Below are 25844 nucleotides of genomic sequence, written 5' to 3' on the forward strand. Positions count from 1 at the left end.
AAAAAAAAAAACAGTACATGATCAGCACTACAAAAACGAACCGAGTCTATACCACTGTTTTATTTTTCAAACAAGACGTTAGCAGCAGTCTAAGAGGTGGACCTACATCGGCTGGGTCCGTTTATCGTATGGTAATTACAGCTGATATCATACCTATTGGAGGGACGTAAAACCTTTCTATGTATATTTCGCTTTTTGGCATGGTCACTATGTGAACTGATTGCTCTTAAAGGGCTATAGATAGCTTTTAATTGTCATAAAGAAAAGACCAACAATGCTAATGGTGACACGACAAGTAATAAAAAGCTATCCAATTTCTGTCGTCAGCATTGCCTTCAAAACTGCTATCTCGTCCAGTGAATACCATACGTTTGGAACGTTGAATAGTAATACCGCACAAGCATAATGTAAGTGAAGATAATTTTCAATCTCTCATGTTGCTGATCATCACTCCTGCCAATCTCTACAAGGATTCTAATAAATCAAAGTAAACAAGTTCATTTCCTAAATGATATGGTGGCGTTGTTACAATGTTTATATTATCATAGAACGGTCATTGTTTCATTAGGACTCAACTTTCTCTCAATAGAATGCCAGTGTGTTGATGATTGGTACTTGATTACGTACAATGAACAGTGGCATTAATCTCTCTATTTTCAGTGATATAGCGCTATTTGGGAAGGGAAAATGATGAAATAAATTTAGTATTCCACAATCCATTCTTCGAGTGGTACCTGTTTTGCTGGTAATGGACTCAACATCTATTGCTTTACCTCATTTTCACTAATTAGAATTATTGGTAAGATCAATGACCTCACTTAGCCGTTTTAATCAATGTAGCCTTTAAAACATTGCAAAGAACTGAAGCCCCAAAATTATCAACGCATACAACAATGATGTCAATTGACACACCTATCTGATTTGGTCCTTCCTTCCACCGCCGCTTATGGATCAGTTGATATACACCGACGTTTGTGCTCATCTTTGCCCAAGAATAAAAAATCTCCATTATTTCACTTCAGTTCCAAACTTTCCGTTCCTTGCAGAGCTCAGGGATACTTTGTACCGAACATATTCAACCTGTTTTTCACATCGTCCAATGACAGTAAAGACATAATTTAAGGCGACGGTCTATTCCGATACTTAAAAGGAAAGCTCATGCTAAACAGCTGCTTCAAAAATTATCCTCAAGCTGCGTACATTGTCCAAGAGAGAGCTCAATGACCTCATTTGCATGATATGAAGAGCTGATATCCAGTATTTGGAAGCCGAGAGTACATCATGTATGCGTAGTTAAAAAAGAAGTTACTATTGCAAATTGTCATTTATTGACGCAACGTCAAAAAAAGGTGTGAATCACACCCTATAGATGGTTTAAATTGCCTGTGTGGAGTCAACAAGTAGAAATCCAGTCATCTTCATGTAAAATAATGTAACCTTGCAGATCAAAGCCGAAATGGCGAGTTTGCTGGAAGGCGTTGATGGAGCGAGCTTCATCAGAGATAATATATGATTACTGCCAGAGATCAGAACTTTTAAGGTTGTAACTTACGTCTATCATATAAAATGATGAAGATAGTGTATCCGGATAAATGTGAAAAGCGGGTGTGTTCTCACAAGTAAATTACATATAGATGGCTATCGACCTTTTCCCCCTTGACTACGATCCTAGCCAAGTAAGCTTGGGGTACCTCAGTGACCAGCCACGGGCCATGCGTACTGCTGTGATATGGCAGTATGCCTCTGTCACATGTGTCTCTTCTCCGAGTCTCTTCACCAGTTCCTTTGCGTAGCTGCGTGCCTTATGCTTTTGCGCCTAGCTGACTGCCTGTGGTTCTGTGCGGGGTCGCTTGTCTTCCAGCTTTTCTCATGGCCACCACTCTTCTTCTGTCTCTTCTTGGAGCCGATCGTCTGCTGCTACTTCCAGTGCTGCTTTTACTGACTGTTCTTCCCGCGCTAATTCGAGGGCGACTTTCCTTGCCTCCAAGTCGCCGCCCGCAAACCGGAAGATCGCAACGCCTTTGGGTCGCTACTCTCGTCATTGCATACCAGTAAATGTTTCCCAAAATCTTGTTAGCCCGGCCGTAGCTTCTATGGCACCTGGTCAAGTCATTCCTCTGGTTACTTCGACCTCTGTGATTGCCACTACTTCTGTGACTGATTCTTCCATACAATTTTTTTGTTTTTGGGATTCTTGATCTATAATTAACGACATTGATCAGCAAAACTGAAGTATAGATTGAACGATATAAAAGCAGAGGCGCAAATGAAGCTTACTTTTCTTTGAGAATAGGATAGCGTGTAAGGCAGAACCAACACACTGACAGAGGTAGAAGTTCAATACGAACTTTTTTCAAATTTTCTATTTTTTTTTTATTTTTTTTTTGTATCTAACAATGTGAAGAAATAGCCACAGTTAATGGATGAACATCTGTTCAAGCGTACAAGTTAAGTACTACTCATTTTACAATGCTGTATTGCTGGGGCCATCCGACAAGCTCCTTGAGCTTCTTCGGGAGCGACGCTAACAATGGAGAGAAGTTTTACATAGGTGAGTTAGATTTTCTTAGTCAAATCGAGTCCAATGTTAATATGCTTACAGCGCTCCCGCTTAGCCAGTAGTATCTACGATACCACCGGCAACAGCCTCCAAACCGCCGCCTGGGAACTCCTACAGTTGGTTGAAAGGGTGAATCAGTTAGAATTTGGAAATTATGTAGAGGTGTCGTTGGAATGGCAGGGTAGGTTCTAACATTCGAAATGAGATCCGCCTCATTGAGGTCAACAGGCGGCGGTTGGAGGTTCTCCTCCTCTCTCTCAGCAATTGGAGAGCCAGGCTGAGAACTGCCTTTATCCAGACCTTGGATAGCTTCCAAGCGCTGGAACAAGCCGATAGCCTAATGATAGAAGAAAGATTGACAGATATGAATTTTGGTCTACTACTGCATTTAGATATTGAAAAGTTACTTACATCTTCAACGCTATCGACATGCTCGGCAATGGGACCGTTTACTGGGCTATGCGCGGCCTCTAACACCAGTGGGGGCACGGTCCCACAGCGAGAAGGCATGAGAGGAGAGCTGTCCCGCGACAATGGGCTTGCGGGACGGCGGTACTGGCCAGCAGCACCGTGATCGGCAGTAGCCAATGAAAAAGGACAGGACTGGACCGACGAAGCGGGAAAAGCAGTAGCAGAGCGAACATAACGAGAGGGACACGGTGACGCTGATCCAGCAGCGGGGACAGAGATACAAGGCGACGGTGTAGAAGAAGGACACGGCGATGGTGAGGAAGAGGAGCATGGCAACGCTGATGTAACAGCTGATGTGTTGGCCCGTCTATGGCACAATCTACGTCGGATTCGTCGACCGCCAGCGGCCGTAGAAGGAGAGCGAGAACGAGATCGAGAAGTAGAAGACGACGATGGTGGAGGGGAAGACGTGCGATCTCGCTGCTGTCGTCGCTCACGACGCAAAGACTGCGAAGTTGGAGAGAAACGGCATGCAAAACGACCTCGAGACACGGCAATCCTCCGTCAAGGAAGCTCAGGAAGAGACTGGGGGAAAGAAACTAGAGAAGGAGGATCCAAGGAGGAAGAGGCAACTTCAGAAGACAAAGCAGTTACAGAAGCAAGAGTATCCACAGAATTCGAAGCAACCTCAGGCGCAATTACGAGCGAAGTAATTATCATGGCGAAGAATCAGTCACAGAAGTAGTGGCAATCACAGAGGTCGAAGTAACCAGAGGAATGACTTGACCAGGTGCCATAGAAGCTACGGCCGGGCTAACAAGATTTTGAGAAACATTTACTGGTATGCAATGACGAGAGTAGCGACCCAAAGGCGTTGCGATCTTCCGGTTTGCGGGCGGCGACTTGGAGGCAAGGAAAGTCGCCCTCGAATTAGCACTGGAGGAAGAGTCATGAATGGAAGCACCAGAAGACGGAGCAATCACAGGCGCAACCACGGGCGATGTAACATCCATAGGCATAGGCTCAATCACAGAAGTAGTGGCAACCACAGGCGCACTTCTTCATGTAATGGGTTGGGACATGAGGCATTTTCTCCAAATATTTTTTGGAGATACAGAGCTCTTTGGTCTCTGAAGAATATCAGAATTTTTAGAGATTGTGCATGTATACAGCCAGAAAAATTTGAATGAAAGGAAAGACAAGTGTAGAATCAGTCTCATATATCAAATTTTTTATTGGAAATCATCCTAACTAATCAGTCTACTCCTTATTTCTCTTCGTTCCCTTTTGTTTGAAGTATACCATCAATATATGCCTATGCCGTAGACTCTATCTTTTGGGACTTTTGCCGCACAGGGTTTGGTTGAACGATTTCCTTCAGCCAGACATCAAACTATGCTTAAGTTAGCAGCTCGATACGGTATGATCCAATCCCAGTCTGGAATTGTTGTCTGCAAATTAGCTGATTGCCTTGTTCTATTTGTTGAATAATAGCAACATCAGTGCAAGTCCGAAAAGACTAACAGTAACAAGTCAGTGGACTACATTCTCTGCTTAGTATGCTAAAGTAACTAGCGCTTCATAGTGCTCAGCTTAAGATGAAGGACACTACATTGGATACTTCTAGCCTCACGCGTAACTACCAAAAGCATTCGAAGTCGTGAACGCTCAAGATGAGAAGGCTGAAATCTGTTGTTTTTAAACAAAGGCTTTAACTCACTTGTGCCTTGGTGAGCATATCCTATACTTTCCAATAGTGGTATCAGAGCTCCTAATATGAGACCATGTTACAGAGAAAGCACAGGGAGCAAGAGATGAAAGCATACTATCGAAAAGATGTTTGATTGGTATAACGCGATAAACAAGTAGTTTGCTCAATCGAGATCGACCAAAACTTCTAACATGAGGACACATTACAGGGACAGTATATAAGCAAGATTCAAAACTTACTCTTCAAAATTGAGCAATTTATATACCACTACCAACAAGTACTTCACTCAATTTCAACATCATCAACATATGTATTTTGCACTATCTTCAGCGTCTTGGTAAGGACACATTTCAAGTTGGTATTGAGAAAGTCAGAGTTTGCTAACGTGCTGATACATTCTAGAAACGCATAAAGACAAAGTCCAACACACAAGCTCAAAAAGCTGCGTCTGTAATATACTATACTCTCCAAATATTCATTCAATTTTAATACAAGTACATATGTAGTATTGTCTATCTTTGGCGCCTTGGTAAGCACATACCTCTTTTTCCAAGTTAGAAAGCCAGAAATTCCTGACTCATGAGACCAGTCCGCAGGGAAAGCACTACTAGCCAAGTCAACACAAACTCATTTAAAGTCGTCTATTTACTATACCGCACCAAGAAAGTACTACAATCAACTGATTGACACAAGAAAAGAAACTTTTGACTATCTACTTTGCCTTGGTCAGCTTGCTTCTCACTTCGAAATTGAAATAGAGAGAAGCTACTAATATGAAAACACTTATAGGGGAAAAAATAAAGCTAGATTCAATCTATACTTTCCTAAAACTAGTATGTGATCCACCAGGCTCAACAATTTTTTTACTCAACTCAATGTCATCGCCATATGTGCCTTTGGCTATTTACTTATTCTTTTCAATGTGCGTTTTATAATACATAGCCATAAAAAAGTTACAAGCATCAAGAACTTCCTAAGAATAATATGAGTGTATTGCGTCGGTGATATATGAAAAGTAAAGGATAGGAGATTGGGGATTCAGGAGAACAAGCTCTCTGAACAGGAGCATTCGTGACCTAGCGGATACAGTTGGAATGACGGGTATCGTAGAGAAAACTTTGAATTCGCGTTTTGTAGCAATCAGCTAGTGGAATTGCTTTCTCCTTTACAACCTATATTCTTGTTTTACCTCTTACTTTTGATCTTTGAAAAGTCTAAACTTCATATCTCAATCGCTATAGACTTCGTTGTTTTAAAAATTTTCATTGGTCACATACTCAGCACCCCCCACAGTCAACGAAACTGCCGACATAGACCTACCATTATGGCTGAAGGCTTAATTACACAAGTATCTTACTCACAGGATATATCAGACATTGATACCACCATTTCTAATGAAGATCCTTTACCAAGTACTCTAAAGTTCGAACTGCGTGGGAGGCAGTTTGTCATTGCCCGCGAGACATTGGTAATTCATTTCCGCCGCGGCATTACGCAATCAATCACGTCTTTTCATTAAATGCTATATTTGTAGATTTCTCTTCCAGAGAGCTTATTAATATCCATGTTCCCACATGGACTAGCTGTTAAGATTGGCGACGAAAGCTCCTTTGCGTCCATTGAAGACCCTGTGTACACCATAGATTATAACCCCGACTGCTTGGATTTTGTACTCCGCTTTTTGGAGAGCTGCAATGGAACATTTGCCGAAGAGAGGAGCATGAGAGAGGACATCTTATTGGCCAACGCAGCATTGGGAGATATAGCAACGCTGCATTCAGTACAATATCAACTTTTGACAAAACAAGCAATCATCGTGCTTAGAGAAGAATTAGAGTACTATGCTTTACCACCTCGATCGACCATAGGGAAGAACACGAACGGCATGAATGATATCAAGCGAAGCTGCGGGCGAAAACTTGTGGCACAGAATCAAATATTTGCTCCGTTAGAACGCAATATTAAAAAAGAGGATAATACTGCTGAACAACATTTGATTGACATGCTCTGCCAATCGGGTTATTCACGGAACGACGTTTGGGATCATAGAGCTTTAGAACCCAAACAAACGTGTATAATGAGTATCGCTCTTACAAAATTGAAAACCAATTCAGACGAATCGTATTTACCGACCGCTCAAAAAATGCTGTTATTTTGGAAGAAACCTGCAGTAAGTATATGCACCTTTGAGCGCACACAATTGCCGTTACATACTTACTCCATCACAATAACTTTTAGAGAAAATGCTGGTGGGAAGGAAGCGCGGTAGAAGTGCATAGTACTCCCGTGCGCGTATGGTGTCGTCGTACCTGGACATTGGAGTTAGTTTTGATCTGACGCTGGGTGTGTGTTCCTTGGTTTTCTGAACCCAAATTGGAGCAGATATTCTCCGATGTCTCAGCGCACGTGCATATTTGATTGGTCAATAAAAAGTCTAATTTACAATTTGCCTTTTTTGACAATTATGGTTGCCAATGGTTGAGCTCTATTTCCACACGTGCAGTCTATAGCTATTCCTCATAGAGATTATCGCGTGCACTCACGTTAGGTACATTGGATGGTTTTGATTCGACTCTTATTTCATACCCAACCTCACGTGTGGCTAATATCTAAGATCTTTCACAGCCCACAGATTGTTTTTCTAGGCAATCGATCAAAAATATAACCAAGCCATCTCTTTTTTAAAGTTTCTTACTTCTTCTTTGACTTTCTCTTTCAAATTTTTTTCCATGCCATCGTACTTTTTTAAAGAAGACACTACCCCTGCCACCCAGGAGGATTCAACAGATGAATCTCATACTCTTTTGATCCAAGCACAGAGGGAATTTATCAATCATAGGTATGATAAAGCCGTACCTCTTCTGGAAAGGGCAGCTTCTTTTGGTTCTTTCAGAGCCGCCATGAGCCTAGCTTCTGTCTCTATGCGAGAAGAACATATGACAGTGTGCCAAAACTGCCACACTGCTGCCAAGTGGTACATCCGAGCTTTGGAACTGCTGGCCAGCAAGAATACCCATCTACCTTGCACCCCTGAGAGCTTGGAGCTCGTAGAGCAAATTGTCGAGCTCTTGTCAAACCATATGCTCACTAATATCACATCAAAGGAGGGACGTACTTTAAGCAGTATGCTGTGGTCCATGTCAAAAGACTTTAAGCCCAGAGCTGCTATGAAATTGAATGAGGCGGAATTGGCGAAATTAACGCCATTAGAGCAAAACCAAGTTTTCTATGCCCGCGCCTTGTGTATTGTCATCTATAACTGCCGAGGTTTCCTATACCAAGCCGATCGAAATGCAGATAAGGCGAGACATTACTATATCAAATGTGTCAACGTTCCACCCACCGGCATCCACTCCTGCGATATCGCTCAGCGCTCAGCGGAGATGAGCTTGGGGTATTTGGACCGCGACAACGGCTCAGCCTGCTCACCGCTCTTGGCGCCCTCATCACCTACGTCCTCAATACATTCATCACATCAATGTGCTGGCTGCAATACCGAAAAGCTGATGATGCCAGTGTGCTCTCGCTGCAAAGTTCGCCGATACTGTAGTAACAAGTGCAGGATTGACCATGCTGCCGAGCACGAGCAAGAATGTTTATCTGTGCAAGCATCCCGTCAATGATTCCCGCTTACTACACCTATCTAGTTAACCTTATTGTAAAATCCTCCCTTACCGTTGTCATCGCCATCGCTATCCCCTTTCCATTCATTCATGTCACTAGCTTGGTGTGGTTGACAAAACCCGCTCAAACTTTTTATTTCAAGCATTTTCAATATACTCGCATCGGCAAACCGGCGTTGCCCCACTTAAAACAAACAACAACTAAAATTGCCCCGTTATGTGAAAGAGTGTGTGTGATGTATCCCCCAGATTGGATAAGACCAAGTTAACATTGACCTTGCCTGTATAATTTACGTTGTTGGTCTGAGTCGCCTGAGGTTGATGTTTTCAAATTTAGACTTTTCAGCTTACCTGGAAAATTTTTTGATCGCCACTATTTTGGCGAAAAAAAATGAGATGGCGTTATGAACATCGGAAAAAAAACAATACATTACGTGTGAACATTGCGGTTTATTATGTCTGACAAAGCCAAAATAAATGCTACAGACTTTTTTTATTAAGAAAGAAGGTAGTTCCTCTACGACGATATCAGTAGCATAGCAACCTAATGGTCCTAGAACGCTATTGTCACTTCATTGTAGCTCTGCACGATGTTCTTTTTTAGATGCAAGCTGCGGTCCAGCTTTTGTGGTTACCAAGTCCTATCGGCGGGAGATGATTTAGCTGAGTGATTTCTGAACATTCCATGGAAAGAAAAGCACAAGCCTAATACTTACATGTGCACGATTTTTGTATCCTTCGCTTTTCTTGGCAGTACTGGCGTGATGGTATGATCCAGTCAATAGCCGTTCGCATCCTATACATCGCTGTTGGTGATAGGGCTGCTCTCTGCTGCAGTATCCACAGATCTAGTACAATCAAGGTTAGATAGGGAAATGAATGTACCGGAAAACTCTTCGTGGTGATTGCCACATACCATTTTTTGAGCAATCTATGGGCGATAGAAAATACAAAAACATTAATGTCAGATAACCATTTTTCTAGCTAAACCGTGTTATCTCCCTATCGTTCATACCTCATAGATATGGCTCTCAGCTTCGTCGTGGCACTTGTCACAAGCATAAACTATTTGACAGACAAAGATGAGTTAACATGATCAATGCAAGACCTGTGTGACACCGCGGTGGAATATTCACCTCGCATACAGCATTCGAATCTCATCCATCTGAGAGAAGAAAAAAATGTGAGAAGGTTCAGTTTGCACAGCTGTATATGTTAGCCTGTGAACGCGACACTTACCTATGAGATTTTCGAAAATGCCGGCAAGTTCCAGTATTTGGTAACGGCTATAATGAAATAAGTGGCGATCAATTTAAAGATCATGGCGTGCGTCAAAGAGCACGAGGACCAACGCTACCTGACCAAGTGATATTTTGCTGTGCGACTTCTCTTGCAGATTTTTACGTTGCACCTTTAAAATTTCCTGTTCATCAGCCTGCAACCAGTCAGACGCAAGTCCACCTATTCTGACCATGGTACATTTATCGATCATCAGCGATAATGGCGTATGACAAGCTCGACATGCCACTGTCACTTTTTGCCCAAATGATGCGACTGTTATGGGGTTTTTACAGTTTGAGTCGCATCTAGCACATACAGCCAAGTACTTTGATGGTAAGACTTGAATAGGTGTGCATTTTGCTGTTTGCACTAATCCGAGGGTGATGGAGTTTTCATGTATATAATCTGTTGTGCCATGTTTAGTAATAATCAATGGGGAAGCTTTCCATCCTGAGCCATATCAATTCACCTGGGAACACTTTAACGCCATAAATTTGTGTACAGGTTGAGCAAGCAAGCCATCGTTCTCCAATGCTAACTTCCACAGAGGATGATTCGTCTGCCTTATCTAGGATTTCTACAGGGAGGTCGGTTATAGCAAATTTGCTTCGACATCGATTACATTTGAGCGAGAGAGAGATAGAAGCGACTTGTAAAAGTGCAATATTCTCCAGAGATACATCGGGGTGACGTATCTCCATGCCACCCCGCGCTCTTGAATGTTTGCTTCCGGCCGAAAACGAGGTTGGCTCACTATCAGAGCCTGATGATGGGCTGCCTAACAAATTAACTTGACTTGAATTGTCATTCTTTTCAAAACTTGATATTTGCGAAGGAGGGATCAGTTCCTTCGGATCTGTCACATAGACCTTTTTGCTTTTGATAGCATCTAGATCGTCTGTAATATTGGATTTTGGTGATGGTATTGGTGGTGCAGACACTGTTTGTTGGTCAAGTCCTTCATTGACAGTTGCATCTCGGGGTTTACTTTGCTTCATGAGATCATCCAAATTACGAACAAGCCAGTTCAAATGTTGAAATAATGATGATGGTGCTTCTACTACATGTTGCTGGAATCCATAGGCAATATTCCTGGATGAAACTTTTTAGCGTGGTAATTCGAACAAAGCATGGTAGGCAACTAGTCAAGACTACTAACAATAATCTCCAATCTTCCAAATTGTCGTTCATTATCTCGATTTGACAAGGTTCGAGAGGGTAGACTGGCGGTACTGTAATGCACATATCCATAGTATCTCCAAAAATACTTTTCAAGCCGAATGAGGGGTCTGATAGCTCAATACGGAGGTATATAATGGTACCATGATTGTCAGATCTGCTCCAATTACATATCAGATGGCTGTAATATAATACGAGGTACTTTGTAAAACATCTCGATTTTCTTACCGTAGCATGCGGTAGCTATCTGGAAAACGAGTTTCCAACTGCTTCAGATGGCGATCACGAGCCAGCTTTGCCTTCTCTAATTGATTGGCACTATATCTACTTCGAGGCTGCGGTTGAGGCTTAATGCTGCTGGGAGCACTGTTCTCCACTTGTAATTCCTCTGTCGAGTTTGCCTCTGGTGCATTGGCTGAATTGCTCTTGAATTTTACAAAACGCATGGTGGTGGCTGGAGGTCGACTGAGAAGGGTTTCCATATGTTTTTCTAACCAGGTAGTTTGTTGAATCAATGTAGGTTGGGTCTCAGGCGAATGGCTACTCATATGCTCATTATATCCTCTCTCAAGATTACTGCGGCAACAAAAGTACGGTCAATTTCCAAAAGATGGCACAGTACATAGAAAAATAAATCTTCCCATACATGGCAAACCCTTTGGGTATATCGCAGTTTTGAACTTTAATTGTAGTGGGCGATCGAGGATAGTTGGTAGGCACTGATATCTGGATAACTAGCGATGTCAGGTCGTAAGTAAAGTCGTGTGGAGGTTTGATACCGACTTGAACAATAGTACTTGTCGAACTATTCCTGTATTGATGCAATTGATCGACGATGATAAGCGAGAAATCTCAAAAAGTATGTAGAACTAAAGCATTCTCACGTAAGTGTACGTACATAATAACGGCGAAAGTCGAAGCATAGTGACGCTCCAATTGCGCTATTTGGGATCGTTGGATTCCTTTTTGAACCTCGGTGGAATGTAGATCCTGTCAAATGCACAAAATCAGCAAGTTTAAATGTAGCCATTTGCTTAATTTCTACCAACATACAGTAGATCTGCGACGAGAACCCGAGGCGATTGGTCGTTGATCTCTATTGGAAAGAGCGTGTGCTTGTAAGTCCGCAATGAGGGTATCTGGCAGGGTTGTTTGCTTGCTGACAGCTTGTAGAATGTGAGCAAACGAGCATTGTTCGCCGGCTCTGCAAGTGCCTTTAGAAAAAAAGCGGCATGGAGGTGGAAACCGGCGTGCTTGAGGTTGATTCAACATTGAATAAATAAGCTATAAAAAACACGACTCTAAAAATTAAAGTGGCCAATTTATTCCAGGCGCTCCAGTGCAGGCCAATTTTCCCAATAAAGACTGCAGCCGCATCTGTGCAACCATACCCTCCATCTTCATGGACACATTTCATCAAACCGCCCCAGAATCAACGCGTGGACTGTTTGATCTTCCAGAGCATGTAAGTGAAGTCTTTCTATTCAAAAACCTCGTTAGTGTGTCGTTATTGAAGTTTTACCCGCTATAGGCTACCCCTTCAAGGGACGCTTCAAAACGTCGCTCGGGACAGGTTCTGGCCGTCAACAGCAGTGTAAATAGTGCCTCAGATGGTTCAACATCTGCAAGAAACTCGATCAAACGACCCGTTCGATCACATTCTCGATCAAAATCGGCTATCACATCAGATATGTTCGATAATCAAGCTAGACGTGGAGGGCAGAACGCGTTCGGCCTGCAAACCTTGGCGGAGGAGACATCGGCTAACACCTCAAAGGAGATGAAACGCCAGTCATCAGCTGGTAATGGTCCCCAGTCGTACAAGGCTGCTCTATCTCAAGATCAGGATGAGTCGGTTGCCATGTCCTCTTTGCAAGATATGATCAATACGCTCAAGTCCTTGCCGCCTATACCGTCCACCAATAGATCTTCCACACAGAACGGTGCGGATGAAGCTCCAGTTCGTCGAGGTCATCGCAAGCAACAATCCTTATCTGCGATCAACCTGCAGAAAAGCCGATTCTCCCAGTCGTTTGAGCAAGGCCGTAATCTTCATTCTTCCATTCAGGAATTTCATACTATACCCGAGGTACCAGAAAAGAGAAGCAGTAGGCTCTACAGCATTCCTCAGAACGGTAATCGCAAATCTGATGATGAAGATGGCGCTGATAACTATTCTCGTGGAGATGCTCTTGCGGAAGCAGAGGCAAAGTTGATGGGAACTTATAAGCGTGATGACTCTGCAACCGACAGCTCCAATACTTCAGCATCAAATAAAGAGAGAAGGAGATCCGGACGCAGATACTCGGATTCGAATGGTAGCGACCGCCCTTCCTTCAGCACCGTAGCTGCTGCCAATTCGTTTTCCAAGCGCACATCGCTTCAACTTCCAACACTTACAGAAACAAGTGAAGATCCCAATGGTAACAAGAGCAAGCGATTGACTTTTAATAAGCCCTTGGATCTTTCATTAGAGAAGAAGGGCCATAGACGTTCTACCTCCAGAAACTTCGATTCCGATTGGAGAGCAGGTATGAGAATCAAATGAAAGCTCTAAATGTAGACTTTGGATATATCTAACGTGACAATCAATATAGGCGCCGGTAATAACTCGCTTCTAGCCCCTCCATCTGTGCCAAGCTCTAGATCGTTCAATTTGGTTCCATTTACTCCTACCAAGGTCAACTTCGCCAGAGACGATGCGAACCCTCATCAACGTCGTCCACTATTTGCAGCCCATCTGCCTTTCTCTGCGCTTGGTCCGCTGTTCAAAGCACGCCAGCTGATTCGTGGTACTCTGCGTGTGAACAAACGAAACCGTTCAGACGCTTATGTCACATCGGACGATTTGGAATCAGATATCTATATCTGTGGTTCTCGTGATCGTAACCGAGCCCTAGAAGGCGACGTTGTGGCTATCAAGCTTGTAGATGTGGAAAAGGTTCTTCGAGAGAAGAAAGAAAAGGAAGAAGCAAAATTAGCAAGAAACGGAGGCAAGGCACCAGCCCGTAGACCAGATGAGGAAGATGAAAATGAAATCATTTTTGGTGGAGATGATGATGTTGACAAGGTGAAGCCCAAGTACAGTGGTGTCGTTGTTGCCATCTTGGAAAGAGCTCAAAACCAAGTATTTTCTGGGTACGTCTCCATCTTGTTACAATGACGTCCAAGGAGTTTCAATACTAAAGCCACCCTAACTTTTGTAGATCGCTTACCTTGATGCGTCCTAATACTAAACGCTCTCAAGACGACAAGTCGGAGGATGCGAAGGAGGCTCCTAGAATCGTGTGGTTCAAGCCTACCGACAAACGTGTTCCACTGATTGCCATTCCTATTGAACAAGCTCCTGAGGATTTTGTTACCAACACTGCCGTATATGAGCACAGATTGTTTGTGGTAAGTCATCAAGTGATTCACATATCGTGTGGTATACCTGCAAGAAGACATAGATTATAACAATGGCTACATTAGGGTTCCATCAAACGCTGGCCTATTACTTCACTCCATCCATTTGGTACCCTTGAGCGTGAGCTTGGTGTCATCAATGAAATCAGTGTTCAGACACAAGCTCTCTTAGCCGATAACAATGCTCCCATGGCTAATTTCTCTGAAGCTGTGAAGGCATGTCTCCCCGAACTGCCCTGGGTTTTGACCGACGTCGAAGTATCTCAGCGCCGTGATTTGCGTTCCCAGCGTGTATTTACCATTGATGCTCAGGATGCCAAAGGTGAGTTACAAGTGAAACAAAGAAAGAGATGATATTACTTATGACAAAAACTAATAAGCTTGTATTTTTAGTATTGGATGATGCCATCTCTGTACAAAAGTTGGGCGATGAAACATACGAAGTCGGTGTGCACGTTGCTGATGTTTCTTCCTTCATTGAACCACACTCTCCTCTCGACAAGGAAGCAAGAGCTCGCGCTAGTTCGGTTGACTTGATTCATACCACTGTTCCACTAGTACCCAGTGAACTCACAAATGAGGTTACCAATCTAAACAAGGGAGAAGATAGGTAAAAGTTATTGACATGATTTAAAAAGTGCAAAAGAAGGGGGGCGCGCACGACCAAAGCAAATCTTGAATATTGGCTGACTTTTTGATTTGGCTTTGTAGACTCACCTTGTCCGTTATATGGAAGGTCAGCAAGGAGGGCAAAATCTTGGATACATGGTTTGGTAAAACCGTTGTGAAGTAAGTGTTGATGCCAAGAAAATGATAGGAGAGATGATATGAGGAATTATTATTTATATTGTATTTCTCTCGTTCAAGCTCTGTTGCTCAGCTTGCTTACGAGGATGTTGAGAATATACTTGCGGGACAACCTTATGAAAATACCCCTGCTGATACCGACGTTGCGGCTCATCTCATTGAGGACATTCAGGCGCTGGACGAAATCTCGACCACTTTGCTTAACAGTCGTTCTCACACTGGAGCAATGTGCCTTACTCGTGATGAACTCGTATTCGAGTTTGGTGAAGATCAAGTCCCCACCGGCGTCACTATCAAGGAAAAGAAAGCTATTCGTAAAATCATGAGAGAGTTCAAAATTCTTGCAGATGTGAGTGTCGCTCAAAAGGTGTCCAGCTGTTTCCCTGAACAGACCATTTTGAGAAGACAAGCTCCTCCATTGGAGCGAAAAATTGTAAGTTACAGATGTTTATGTTTGTCTTTAATAACTTGAAAACTAGTCCATTTTACTAATATGATGGCGGTTTTCTATAGGTCGAATTGCATCAATATGTTAAAAAACTTGGTTACAACATCGACATAACGTCCTCGGAGGGAATTCAAACATCTTTGAATGCCATTCAGGATGAACAGCTTCGCAAAGCAATCACCATCATCATTCTCAAGACATTGCAACCTCCTAAATATTTCTGTACCGGCACTATGGATATCTTGAAGTACTCTCACTACTCACTCAACATCCCACTTTTTGCTCACTTTACATCACCTTCTCGTCGCTTCGCTGACTTGATTGTGCATCGCCAACTGAAGAATGCATTGGAGAAGGGTAAGTTTGAACCAGGACCGGCATGGTAATCTTGAACAATGAAATTATATACGCCACTTTTGCTAACCACACTTTGCATGTTTAGAACCCCAGTTCTACTTGGACCGGGATACAGTGCAGAAAACATCCCAACACTGTAACGTAAAGAAGGAAGCCGCTTTGAATGCAAGATACCAGAGCAGCATGTTATTCCTCGCTCTTTACTTCAACAGCTTGGCCAAAAAAGCAAACAGCAATGTAGTGTTTGCTGATGCTATCGTGATTGCTGTGTTCGACGGATACTTCGACGTGATCTTGACTCAATTCGGATTCGAGAAACGCATTCATACCGATAACTTGCCTCTCAACTCCCACCAAATGGATCCTAATAGCGACAATTTGACTTTGTTCTGGAAGAAGGGTATCTCCACCACGGCGCTCAACAGCGAATTTGCTTACCTCGAAGAGGATGATGAAGATGTGGAGTTGGATGAAGATGCACTTGCCGACGAAATGCAGAAGAGTGAACCATCCGACGACGGCAGTGACCCCGTCATCCATGACAACAGCGTTGAAGCAAAACCGCAAAATGGAAAGATGGATACCAAGGAAGAAGATGTCAGGGCTTTAGCTATTAGTAACGATGTGGAGGAGGCAACAACAGATACCCCAGTAGTCGCTTACAAGCGCCTAAGCAAACGTAATTCAAGTGCCATGATGTTTGCTCCTAGCCACTCCGGCTCACAAGGCGGCCCTATATCTAATCCAACGTATGATGGCATGCAATGCTCACAAACGATCAAGCCTTTGGATTCAATCAAGGTGGCTATCCACGTTGAAATGACTCAAACTCCACCTCTGCTTAGAGTGCTTGCAGCAAATCCATTTATGTAACTGCCTTGCCTACTATCCCGTTTCTTTCGTTTCTATTATTTTGCATTCATACTATCCTCTCTTTTGGGCTTAATGCCGCCAAACGACATTCATTTTATAATCCTTCTATGTTCATTTATTCTCACAATGGTTTCATGATAATAAATTTTCTGTTTAAAATAAGAAGATATCTACGGCCAGTAGGAATGCCAAGGCGTCATTGTACCCATGGTTCAAATCTCTGAATGGAACGAGTTCTACGGGATATGAAATGTTCCAGCGATATTGCTATTCTCATCATTTCCAGCTTATCCAAGCCAACCATTTTGGCAGCGAATTCCGCTACAAATTCGTATTCATCGTAGTTATAATCCATATACCGATCTTGGTACTGGTAGTTCTTGACAAGTTGGGTGACAGAGAGGTAATTCTGATCTTCCTCTTCAGGTGCTTCATCAAATCCATGAAAAGACGCGTTTCCGATAGAGCTTTCACGCCACGCCACATCTCCAGCTTGACTTTCAACAAATTCGTTTGTGCCATCTGAATCCTCTTCCAACTGATCGTGAGTTCGTTTTCGGTCATTATGTGCATCTGGTTTGTTGGTTGGCTCAATCATCGGGGAGTAGAGTGGTTGCATATCGGATGCAGCAACTCGGACATACGGATCACGTATGAAGGATAGGGTCGTCCCTTCCTGCCAATATGAATTAAATTTTGTTTTTTTGAGTGGGCCAGGTAGGTGGGAATCCTCTTCGGCCTCTCTTCTTTTGAGATCCTTGGTGTACTTGCGTAATAATTTAACCAAAATTCTATCTAAAATGTCGGCACGCAAAGGTGAGTCATTTCATTCTGCCACTCCGCAAATTCATCTCGTCATGACTTTACCTTTATGCGAGCGATTAGTCAAGCCTGCATGTATAGTATGCTTGTACATATCTGCCACCTCTCGCAAATTTTGAACGTCAGATTCATCCTCTCCTGGTATTCTGTGTTGGATTTTGCATTACTACACCGTTGATAGGCACTTTCACCTTCAGTCAGATGATAATCATACCTTCGGCCACCGTTAAGCATATTGCTTTGCCATCGGTACACATTAGCTCGCAGGGCCTTTAACCAAATATCTTTGGGAGGAACATATATGCCAATATCTTGCAGTTCATGCCTAAAAGGAGAAGTAAAAAGGTTCAGCAAGCGCACTTAATTTGTGTAGGTAGCATTGCCATGACGTACCTGTCACTATCATCTAGTCTGTAATATAATTTGGCAATGAACATAGTGACCGCCATAATCTTCACATCCATTGGAGCCGAGGTGACCATCATGGTGTTACGTGGTTGCTTTGCGTCTGATCTTGCAATCACTACTTGCTTGCTAAGTTTCAGTTTATCAAAGATGAATTGAGCCAAAACGTAAGATTCAACTGCATAACGTAAAGGGTAACAATGTAACGTTAATATGATTTATTCTTCATCTCTCATCCCTTCGTCTTTAGCTTTACCTGGAAGCATGATTTCACGCAGACCACGCTGTAGGAGAGGCACGGAGTTGGCGTCTGGAAACTCAAGTTTACAGATGCTGCCAAAGCATCCTATCCACTGTCGAGTCTGCAGGTACAACGTAGGCATATTCGGAATAATCTTTGGTAAGGATAAAGGAATTAGATGCCCAGTTCATCACACAAACGCATAAGCCAGTACAAAATAAATCATACCTTGAGTGCTGTTAGCTTTCGTTGCGCAATAGTGTCCAGAATCTCTGAAGGCAAATTCTTGGTCAGAGAAATATATGGAAGCTTTCCCACAATAGCCCATCTGAAAGAAATTTATCGCTTAGTAAATGGTTCATACAAGCCATGCCCTCATCAATAGTCAGATCCACATATTCACCTCTGCAAATCCGCAAGCATGACAGGCCATCGTAACCAGACGCAGCCCAGGTAGCAGAAAATTAAAAGTTGAGTATACGAAAGATGTGGCCATATCTTGAAGCTAGGGTTGCGGATAATTTTATCATTGCCAAACAAGAGGCTTTCATTGGTATCCATGCTGGGCATAGCCATCATATCTGCCTCGTCAAAGTCATCTTCCTCAACCGGATCGTTGTTGTCTTCTTCTTCAAGTGCTTCTATTTCATCGTCAGGGACTGTTGACTTGGTAGCTACTGGTGCTGTCTGTTTACGATACTCAAAGTGGACTTCCGAATGAGACACATACAATAGCCACAGTTCTCGTACTATGGTCTGAACATAAGGAATAGTGTTAAAATCAAAAGCCCTGGCTATGTCCGTTTGGGTTGCAGTTCCTGGCTTTGCTTACCTCAAGGTCAGCAGGCGCAGCATACTTTGTAATAAGTACACGTACTAACTGGCGCAGACATTGCTGGAACATTTGATGATAGATAAACAAGGCTCTGGGACCCGACAATCCTAACAAGGGAAATGATCAGATTTTGTGCTAGTGGGGTAAACTTCGAATTCTAAGCACGTACTTTTCGATTCCTTCACTGTTGTATTTCGTTTGACTCGATTGATCGTACGTACGGCGCCCGTATGGGTACCTTCTTCGCCCTCCTCCTCTTGGTAGTTCTATGTGGCATGACATTAGCATCACGCTACCCAAGCATACTTTGACATGATGTTTCGACATACCGCTAACTGATGCCCATATTTACAAACATAGTGACCTTGTGCGTTCTTGCGATACTTGCGCGTCTTACAGATCGGACAAGGGGGTAACTTTAATGATTTTTTCATGGTGTATTACTGCGGTTGTTGAAGTGGATTATATGTACAAAAATGTGAAATAGGATTGTCGTTGCTCAAGGTTGTAGCTCGAGATAAGTTGATCCTGAGTCTGTTGGAAAGCAGCTGGGTAATGTTTGTGTGGGATCTCAGTTCTTGGGGTCCTTTGGATCTGAAATGGTGTATGCGTTCTCGTCTAAAAGACGTTCCAGCTCAGATTTCAATCGTTCAACCCAAGTCGAGACAATGAAAACGTGCGTATCGTCCAAGTCGTCCACAATGAAATGGTGCTTGCTGTCCAAGTTTTTAATGATGGCTTTAACGGTAGTGTCGCACTCAATTAGAACTCCAGTAACTGCATTCACCATTGATTTAGGGAAAGATGCAAGTGCTCACGGACTTGCAAAAAAATTTGCAGCGTCAAAATTGTTCAAGCCGTCAAGCAAATCGCATCTGATAAGCTATGGTCAAACAAAAACTACTCACATAGATTTTTTACACTAGAAAGAATATCTTTATAAGGACGGCTATAACCTTCTATTTGGTAGCCATTGCGCTAAAGCTGGTACCCAGCACTGCTATGACGATGGTTGGACTAGGGTCTTCTGTATTGCAATTTTGGACCTTCTTTTAAGTTACATTTCACAACAACACTGCTGCTAGTTTAATACTTTTGAGCACTACTTAAACCATTGTAGTTTCTATGAAAATGACATTGCGAACTTCATAGTATGATTCTCTGTAACACATTGCACAAGGAAAACAACGCTACTTACGGTTTATGGATTCCGTGGCATTCTACTCCAGCCAGAACGTGTTGGGAATTGACTGTGGGTAAAAAATATGTAAGCTACGCCCTATATTCCAAATCATGAGCTTTGAGCGATGAAGAATAATTTACATTTAAGCAGAAATCTGTGTATAGCCATTGGTAAGAATTACCTTTCAGAGTTTAACTATTAGGCAGCAAATGTACTAACGTGACCGTGCAGTAGATTGTAGAGCTGGTTGCCAGAAAACCATAGAATGACTCGAAGCAAGGAGCATTTTCCTCAAATTGGATACAGTCTGACTGTTGCCAAGGCCTAGGCGTTATCGTGCGGTATATCGGCAAGTGATGTCCTAACGATCTTGACCCTTTACATTCACGCACGCGCTGAAAATTTCCGCGTTCTTCGTTTAGGTAGAGTGTCCAAATCTGATCGTTTTAATCCAATCCGTCACCGTAGCAATGACTCTGCGCAAAGTTAGTAAAGACCTAGCTTCGCGTTACCTGAGCTAACTAACGGAGCATTATGGGGTCGCTTTGGGACTCGGGTGATGCAACAACGATGCTAAATCGGGTCCGGTGACTGTGGGCATTGCGTGGTGGTTTAAACCTATGAACTCTACTCGTCCTAGAAACGGGACCTAGTCCAACACCGCAGATATATTAAATTTTGTAAACATTGAACCTTGACCAAAGGTAAACTTTATGAAAAGTTACTAGAAACATGGTAAACAATACATTGCGATGCTTAGCCGCACTTTACGCTAAACTGTTTCAATCCATCCGAACTTCAAGCCTCTGTCGCTTGAGTAACCATGACTGAAAGGCGACTTGTACTTCCTAGCTGACATAATTTTTCATTTTACCGATCACACAGTGGAGAACCATTCCACGGCCCCCACTGAACAATTACCCCACACCATGTAACGGAACATTATCCTGTCCTTTCAATATGTCTCCATTTGTAGAATGGTTCCTCCAAGCCAAATCATATGACTTTCATCTACCCACTTGGCTTTCATGACGCACGTCTTCCTCGGAACACTGCACATGTAAGTAATGCAAGGAAAATGCGTATGGCGCGCATGCGATAGCTGCGTTCTTTGGAAATGGTAAATTTAATTAGTATGCATTGCCACTCAGCGCTCAACATGCACCTCCAATCCATCCACACCACCGTTATCATCTTGGAATTGCATATAGTGAAAGGATGCGAGAATATATTTATTTACCACTTTTCCCTAAAGACTTCATGTTACGGCTAACAGGCAGTCAACTTGAGTGGCCTGAGAAAATTAGCTGGGGAATAAAGATTTTTAATATTCCAAAAGTGCATGCGTTACCTTCCATAAAAACGGTATGCTGTATCACATTACGAAATCAATTGACGTTGATTAAATTCAACTCTTGTCCATGTTGAGAAATATTAACCGAACCGCTTCAACATCTCCTATTGTCCGTAATGCGAATTACCAATGCATAAACGAAGATCATTTCGGCGGCCAGGTATAAAATGGGCAACAAAGGAATTGGGAAATATCCATACTCACCAAGCTAAACCAACCCAAATTCAAGCTATGAAATCTCTTGCGCTTTTCATGTCCGCCGCCTCGCTGCTTGCAGCTACTGTCACTGCTGCTCCTCTGGAGAAGCGTGCCGCCATGTGCGGTCAATGGGATACCGCTGTTGATGGTTCCTACACCATGTAAGTTTCTAGCACTTGCTTTGACAAGCTAAAACTGGTAGGCTCTGTATTAAACAGCCCTCAATTGACCGTTTAACACGTAGTTACCAAGATCTTTGGGGCGAGTCTGCTGCTACTAGTGGCTCTCAATGCACCACTGTCAACTCCCTTAGCGGAAATACCTTGTCTTGGTCGACTTCATGGAGTTGGGCTGGAGGTTCCAGCAGTGTCAAGTCCTTTGCCAATGCTGCTCTTAATTTCACACCTAAGCAGCTCTCTGCTATCAAGTCCATCCCCATCACTTGGAATTGGTCTTACACTGGCTCTAACATCGTTGCTGATGTTGCCTTCGATATGTTCACCAGTTCTAGTGCTACAGGATCAAGCCAATACGAAATTATGGTTTGGGTACGCATGCTTTTCGATTGTGTGTTTGATTTGGTGTAAATTGGTTCAAATTGGGAGACAGTTAAAAGTTTGAGCCATGATGATTGACTTTTTCTTTGTTTTCAAGCTGGCTGCCCTGGGTGGTGCTGGACCCATTTCGTCCACTGGCAGTCCCATCTACACTTTCACCAACGCTGGTGTTACATGGAAGTTGTACTCCGGTCCCAATGGATCAACCACTGTTTACAGCTTTGTCGCTTCAAGCACCGTCAACAGTCTGAGCACCGATTTGTTGGCTTTCTTCACCTTCTTGGAATCCAAGAGTCTCATCTCTTCTTCTCAATACCTTACCAACGTTCAGGCTGGAACTGAACCTTTCACTGGATCCAGCGCTACCCTCAGTGTTTCCGCTTACAGTGCCGCCGTCAACTAAAGTACTCTCTGATATGACGACCATGTAATGATCTCCTATATCAATCTGATACCTGATAGTAAATCTATTGTTATAACTCGCATTAGGATTCTCTCTCCGTAAGAATCAACTAATGACATAAAGTATTTCTATTTGAAAAAAAAAAAAAGACGTGCACATGGTGATGAAATTTGAGATGAGGTTCCTGATCACTACTCTATTTTTTTTTAATTTTTAAATCTCAACATAGTGTAAGCCCATTCGTTGTGAGCGCTGGCTGTTGCTAGATTATTATTTTTATTTCAAGGCTGCGCAGGCTGAGTTTGGTATTGCCATGAAATCTCATTTTAGAAAAAACGACACGACATAGTTTGTTATCACACCGCGTGCATATTTCAGACATACTCGTGCAAGCACATGGTATGATATATTGTGTTTACGATGAAAGGGTTTAGAACGGAAAGTTTGCTAGTTATAAACATGATGTAAAAATTGAGTGACGAAAGATATCCAAATACCGTGAACCTATTAGCGTGACCTGGTTGCTCTGGTGACTTGCCCTTGGAATGAATTCCAGCATGGAACGACGTACACAAACAAACAATGCCACCATCTGTCTTTCACACAGATGAAATCTGCTGATGAAGGGTATATTATCTTTGGCGGGCTTGAGTACCGACGGTTTTTCATTAATGCATGAGTCCTCGTTGAAATGACATGCCGATGGTCATATTGATGTAACGTAACGTAACGTATGAATTTTATTTTTTATTTTTATGACCCTGTTATTTTGGACGAAAAAGTAGTCTAAATTATGGCCTGTCTCTGGGGATGTGAACAGAGGGGATAGGCCCGCGTTGCAATATTTCTTGCAACGTTTGTGGCGGCTCCCCTGGTCACAGAACATTCGGAACCCTTGACCCGATATAATTGCACAGATCAAATGAGAAAAGTAGCGATAATGACGTGGCGTGATGTATTTTAGCTGAGAACATTGACGAAGAAATATGATTTGACATGTTGTTTGCAAGCTGATATCGCATCGATATCGGTCCCGACTAGCATCTCTGCTGATACCACTCGGCGCTTGCCTCCATTTGCCATGTCCGGGACCTCGTAAACATACCAAATACTAACCTGTCGTGGGAAGAGCGGTAAATCCACATTGATTATCGGGCAGATCATAAACTTGGGGGATAAAATTTTATGTAATAAGATAATAATAGAAAAAGACAAAGAGATGATAGCTAAGATGGTTGAGTGAGGGGTAATAGTGGTTCAAGGTTGAATGTTTTTGATCACAATGATACCAAAACGTGTGAAGGAGTGAATAAAATTATATACAAAAAATCGATGGTTTGGAGTGGGCATTGTGTAAGAGTAAGATGACTGTAATAAAACGAAAATCTAATTTGAATGCGATGCTTGATCTCGCATAGCTTTTTGTACGATGGGATCAGAGGTAATTTCCTGGCTAGTGGTGAACAAAGAAATCATATCGTCAGGCAATTCAGCTTGGGCTTTCTTGATACGTTCGCGGAACAAGTCAATCATCGACTTTCGCGTAGAGGGAGAGCTGGTGCTCATACTTGTAAAGCTATTGTTTCTGGGGAGTCCTCGATCTGAAATTGGGTATCCTTCTCCTTCAAGTCTTGAATCAGCTGAATTAGATGAGGTTTGCCGACCAAGGGAGAGTCTTCGTGTACCAAGAGATATTTTCATTAATGAAGAAGATGTGGCGGTGTCAAACGATTCCGATTTCTTAGTCGCCTTTCGATGCATATGAGTCGTGGTGACATCCCGGATGAAGATTTTCAAAACTCGTCCAGGGTGCTCGCGAGCGATTCTTGAATAAATTTCAAGGTCAATTTCTCCAGAGTCGCCAATGAAGATAAATTTGCGTTGGGGAAAATCTTGCATGATCTGCAACACGCTGTCTCGTTTCGCTTGACCAGGTGTTTCTGTGAATCGCGCTAATGGATTTCCAGACATTCTCAAATGGAAACTGCCAAGAGGGAAATTGTTTTCGTGCAAGAAATCCTTGAGCATTGACACCAATTGGAAAGGACTGTTGGAGACATAGTGAAAGTCTAGGCCATGATCATACTACAAACAAGATAAAAATAAGTACATTGCATGCATGCCAAGACTAAACAGCAAAGGGGAAGAACAACTTACCAAGGATTTGTAGGTATCGGCCATACCATCGACGGCTTGGGCGGCCTTGAAGAAGGTATTACGCAAAACTGTCTTTGCGCCGCATAGGACTTGGGTATCTTTTATGGTATCGTCAATATCCGAAACAATGGATATTCCTTCTGGTTCCAAGAGATTGACTTGCCCAAAGCAATCGGCTGAACACGCATCGTTGGACGTGGCTTTAATGCGGATAATACGGGGATTAACAGCGTGCTCAGACCATGCGCTGATGAGAGTATCAGGGATAATGATGTTTTCTTGGAAGAAGCCAGAAGGGCCGGTTTTGACAGTGATGCTCATGCCATCTTGAGAAACATCTGCTATAGGCGAGGCATCACTAAGAGACAAGGGAAGCGGCTGGTCGTTTTCGGCAGCAGCCGTCAAAATAGAATCGAATTGTTTGGGTGATTGAGATAGAAGACCTTCAGAGTCATGTTCTTGGTAAAGAACGACCCGTTCGGTTTCGTTTTGGACAATTAAATCATTTCGAGCGGTCATATTGACGCCTTTTTCGATATGATAGAGATCTTCGGTAAATTGGTCTTCGGTGGATGAAGCACTGGTTCCTTCTGATGCATCAGAATAACTAGCAACATCGTCGTCTTCCGAGCTGGACGAATCCGATGACATGAAGAAATTAGAGCGGTTGGAGGTCGGTGAGGAGGAGTCGGGCTCGTGGCTGACGTGATGATGATCGTCATACTGGAACACGCCGACGGCATCGACGGTGAAAGATAAATCTTTCTTGTTATTAGCAAGGAAGTAGGATGCCCTTTGCTCGAAGAAAGTGCTTGTCATGGGGTCGGTAACCTTGTTGCCAATCAGACTTTTAGCGAGTCCTGTGATGATGTACACAAAAAGTGGTGATGTTTAGTATTTGCACCCCATGGTGGAAAATATTCGAGCCCCCCGTTTCCAGATTTTCCCATATACTGGAAATAGCAAGGAGGTCATAACATGGCACAAGGAAATCATACTTACGCATCATCCACTTCTTCTTGACACTCGACTTG

The 25844-nt window shown here is 42.9% G+C and overlaps 9 protein-coding genes across 9 annotated transcripts; 4 read left to right on the forward strand and 5 right to left on the reverse strand.

Moving 5' to 3' along the window:
• Positions 1-2390: 2390 nt before the first annotated feature.
• K450DRAFT_201455 (uncharacterized protein) lies at positions 2391-3990 on the reverse strand (the record flags this gene model as incomplete). The annotated part of the gene is made up of 5 exons (XM_051584665.1): positions 2391-2431; positions 2469-2524; positions 2656-2897; positions 2972-3478; positions 3742-3990. 5 exons carry the CDS (start codon positions 3988-3990, stop codon positions 2391-2393), a joined length of 1095 nt encoding a protein of 364 aa, XP_051442090.1.
• A 2016-nt stretch (positions 3991-6006) lies between these two features.
• K450DRAFT_213277 (uncharacterized protein) lies at positions 6007-7086 on the forward strand (the record flags this gene model as incomplete). The annotated part of the gene is made up of 3 exons (XM_051584818.1): positions 6007-6150; positions 6217-6852; positions 6921-7086. 3 exons carry the CDS (start codon positions 6007-6009, stop codon positions 7017-7019), a joined length of 879 nt encoding a protein of 292 aa, XP_051442091.1. The 3' UTR covers positions 7020-7086.
• Positions 7087-7345: 259 nt separating this feature from the next.
• K450DRAFT_253591 (uncharacterized protein) lies at positions 7346-8587 on the forward strand. Its single transcript, XM_051591062.1, has one exon. The coding sequence runs from the start codon at positions 7412-7414 to the stop codon at positions 8303-8305; it is 894 nt and encodes a 297-aa protein (XP_051442092.1). The 5' UTR covers positions 7346-7411; the 3' UTR covers positions 8306-8587.
• A 148-nt stretch (positions 8588-8735) lies between these two features.
• Positions 8736-12254, reverse strand: K450DRAFT_253593 (uncharacterized protein). Its single transcript, XM_051591063.1, has 13 exons — positions 11819-12254; positions 11664-11755; positions 11412-11576; positions 10994-11341; positions 10746-10922; positions 10056-10678; positions 9663-9991; positions 9545-9591; positions 9442-9470; positions 9321-9370; positions 9222-9236; positions 9022-9153; positions 8736-8946 (listed from the first exon to the last, which is right to left on the reverse strand). The coding sequence occupies exons 1-13, from the start codon at positions 12035-12037 to the stop codon at positions 8878-8880; spliced, it is 2295 nt and encodes a 764-aa protein (XP_051442093.1). The 5' UTR covers positions 12038-12254; the 3' UTR covers positions 8736-8877.
• Positions 11819-16753, forward strand: K450DRAFT_253600 (uncharacterized protein). Its single transcript, XM_051591064.1, has 10 exons — positions 11819-12230; positions 12297-13296; positions 13363-13903; positions 13972-14161; positions 14237-14492; positions 14564-14780; positions 14882-14959; positions 15038-15410; positions 15491-15782; positions 15868-16753. The coding sequence occupies exons 1-10, from the start codon at positions 12168-12170 to the stop codon at positions 16653-16655; spliced, it is 3798 nt and encodes a 1265-aa protein (XP_051442094.1). The 5' UTR covers positions 11819-12167; the 3' UTR covers positions 16656-16753.
• Positions 16754-17324: 571 nt separating this feature from the next.
• Positions 17325-19758, reverse strand: K450DRAFT_109295 (uncharacterized protein). The gene is made up of 9 exons (XM_051583929.1): positions 19288-19758; positions 19128-19224; positions 18956-19065; positions 18527-18879; positions 18352-18451; positions 18139-18277; positions 17871-18060; positions 17523-17802; positions 17325-17450 (listed from the first exon to the last, which is right to left on the reverse strand). The coding sequence occupies exons 1-8, from the start codon at positions 19390-19392 to the stop codon at positions 17541-17543; spliced, it is 1356 nt and encodes a 451-aa protein (XP_051442095.1). The 5' UTR covers positions 19393-19758; the 3' UTR covers positions 17325-17450; positions 17523-17540.
• Positions 19530-19748, reverse strand: K450DRAFT_178267 (uncharacterized protein; the record flags this gene model as incomplete). The annotated part of the gene is made up of 1 exon (XM_051584290.1): positions 19530-19748. The coding sequence occupies one exon, from the start codon at positions 19746-19748 to the stop codon at positions 19530-19532; it is 219 nt and encodes a 72-aa protein (XP_051442096.1).
• A 1968-nt stretch (positions 19759-21726) lies between the features above and the next one.
• Positions 21727-22801, forward strand: K450DRAFT_290725 (uncharacterized protein; the record flags this gene model as incomplete). The annotated part of the gene is made up of 3 exons (XM_051593569.1): positions 21727-21854; positions 21896-22241; positions 22348-22801. The coding sequence occupies 3 exons, from the start codon at positions 21727-21729 to the stop codon at positions 22651-22653; spliced, it is 780 nt and encodes a 259-aa protein (XP_051442097.1). The 3' UTR covers positions 22654-22801.
• A 1127-nt stretch (positions 22802-23928) lies between these two features.
• On the reverse strand, positions 23929-25804 carry K450DRAFT_253611 (uncharacterized protein). The gene is made up of 2 exons (XM_051591065.1): positions 24811-25804; positions 23929-24738 (listed from the first exon to the last, which is right to left on the reverse strand). Exons 1-2 carry the CDS (start codon positions 25627-25629, stop codon positions 24040-24042), a joined length of 1518 nt encoding a protein of 505 aa, XP_051442098.1. The 5' UTR covers positions 25630-25804; the 3' UTR covers positions 23929-24039.
• Between the last annotated feature and the right edge of the window lie 40 nt (positions 25805-25844).

Source organism: Umbelopsis ramanniana (genome assembly GCF_025399195.1).
Source record: "Umbelopsis ramanniana AG unplaced genomic scaffold K450scaffold_54, whole genome shotgun sequence".
NCBI classification, from domain to species: domain Eukaryota; kingdom Fungi; phylum Mucoromycota; class Umbelopsidomycetes; order Umbelopsidales; family Umbelopsidaceae; genus Umbelopsis; species Umbelopsis ramanniana.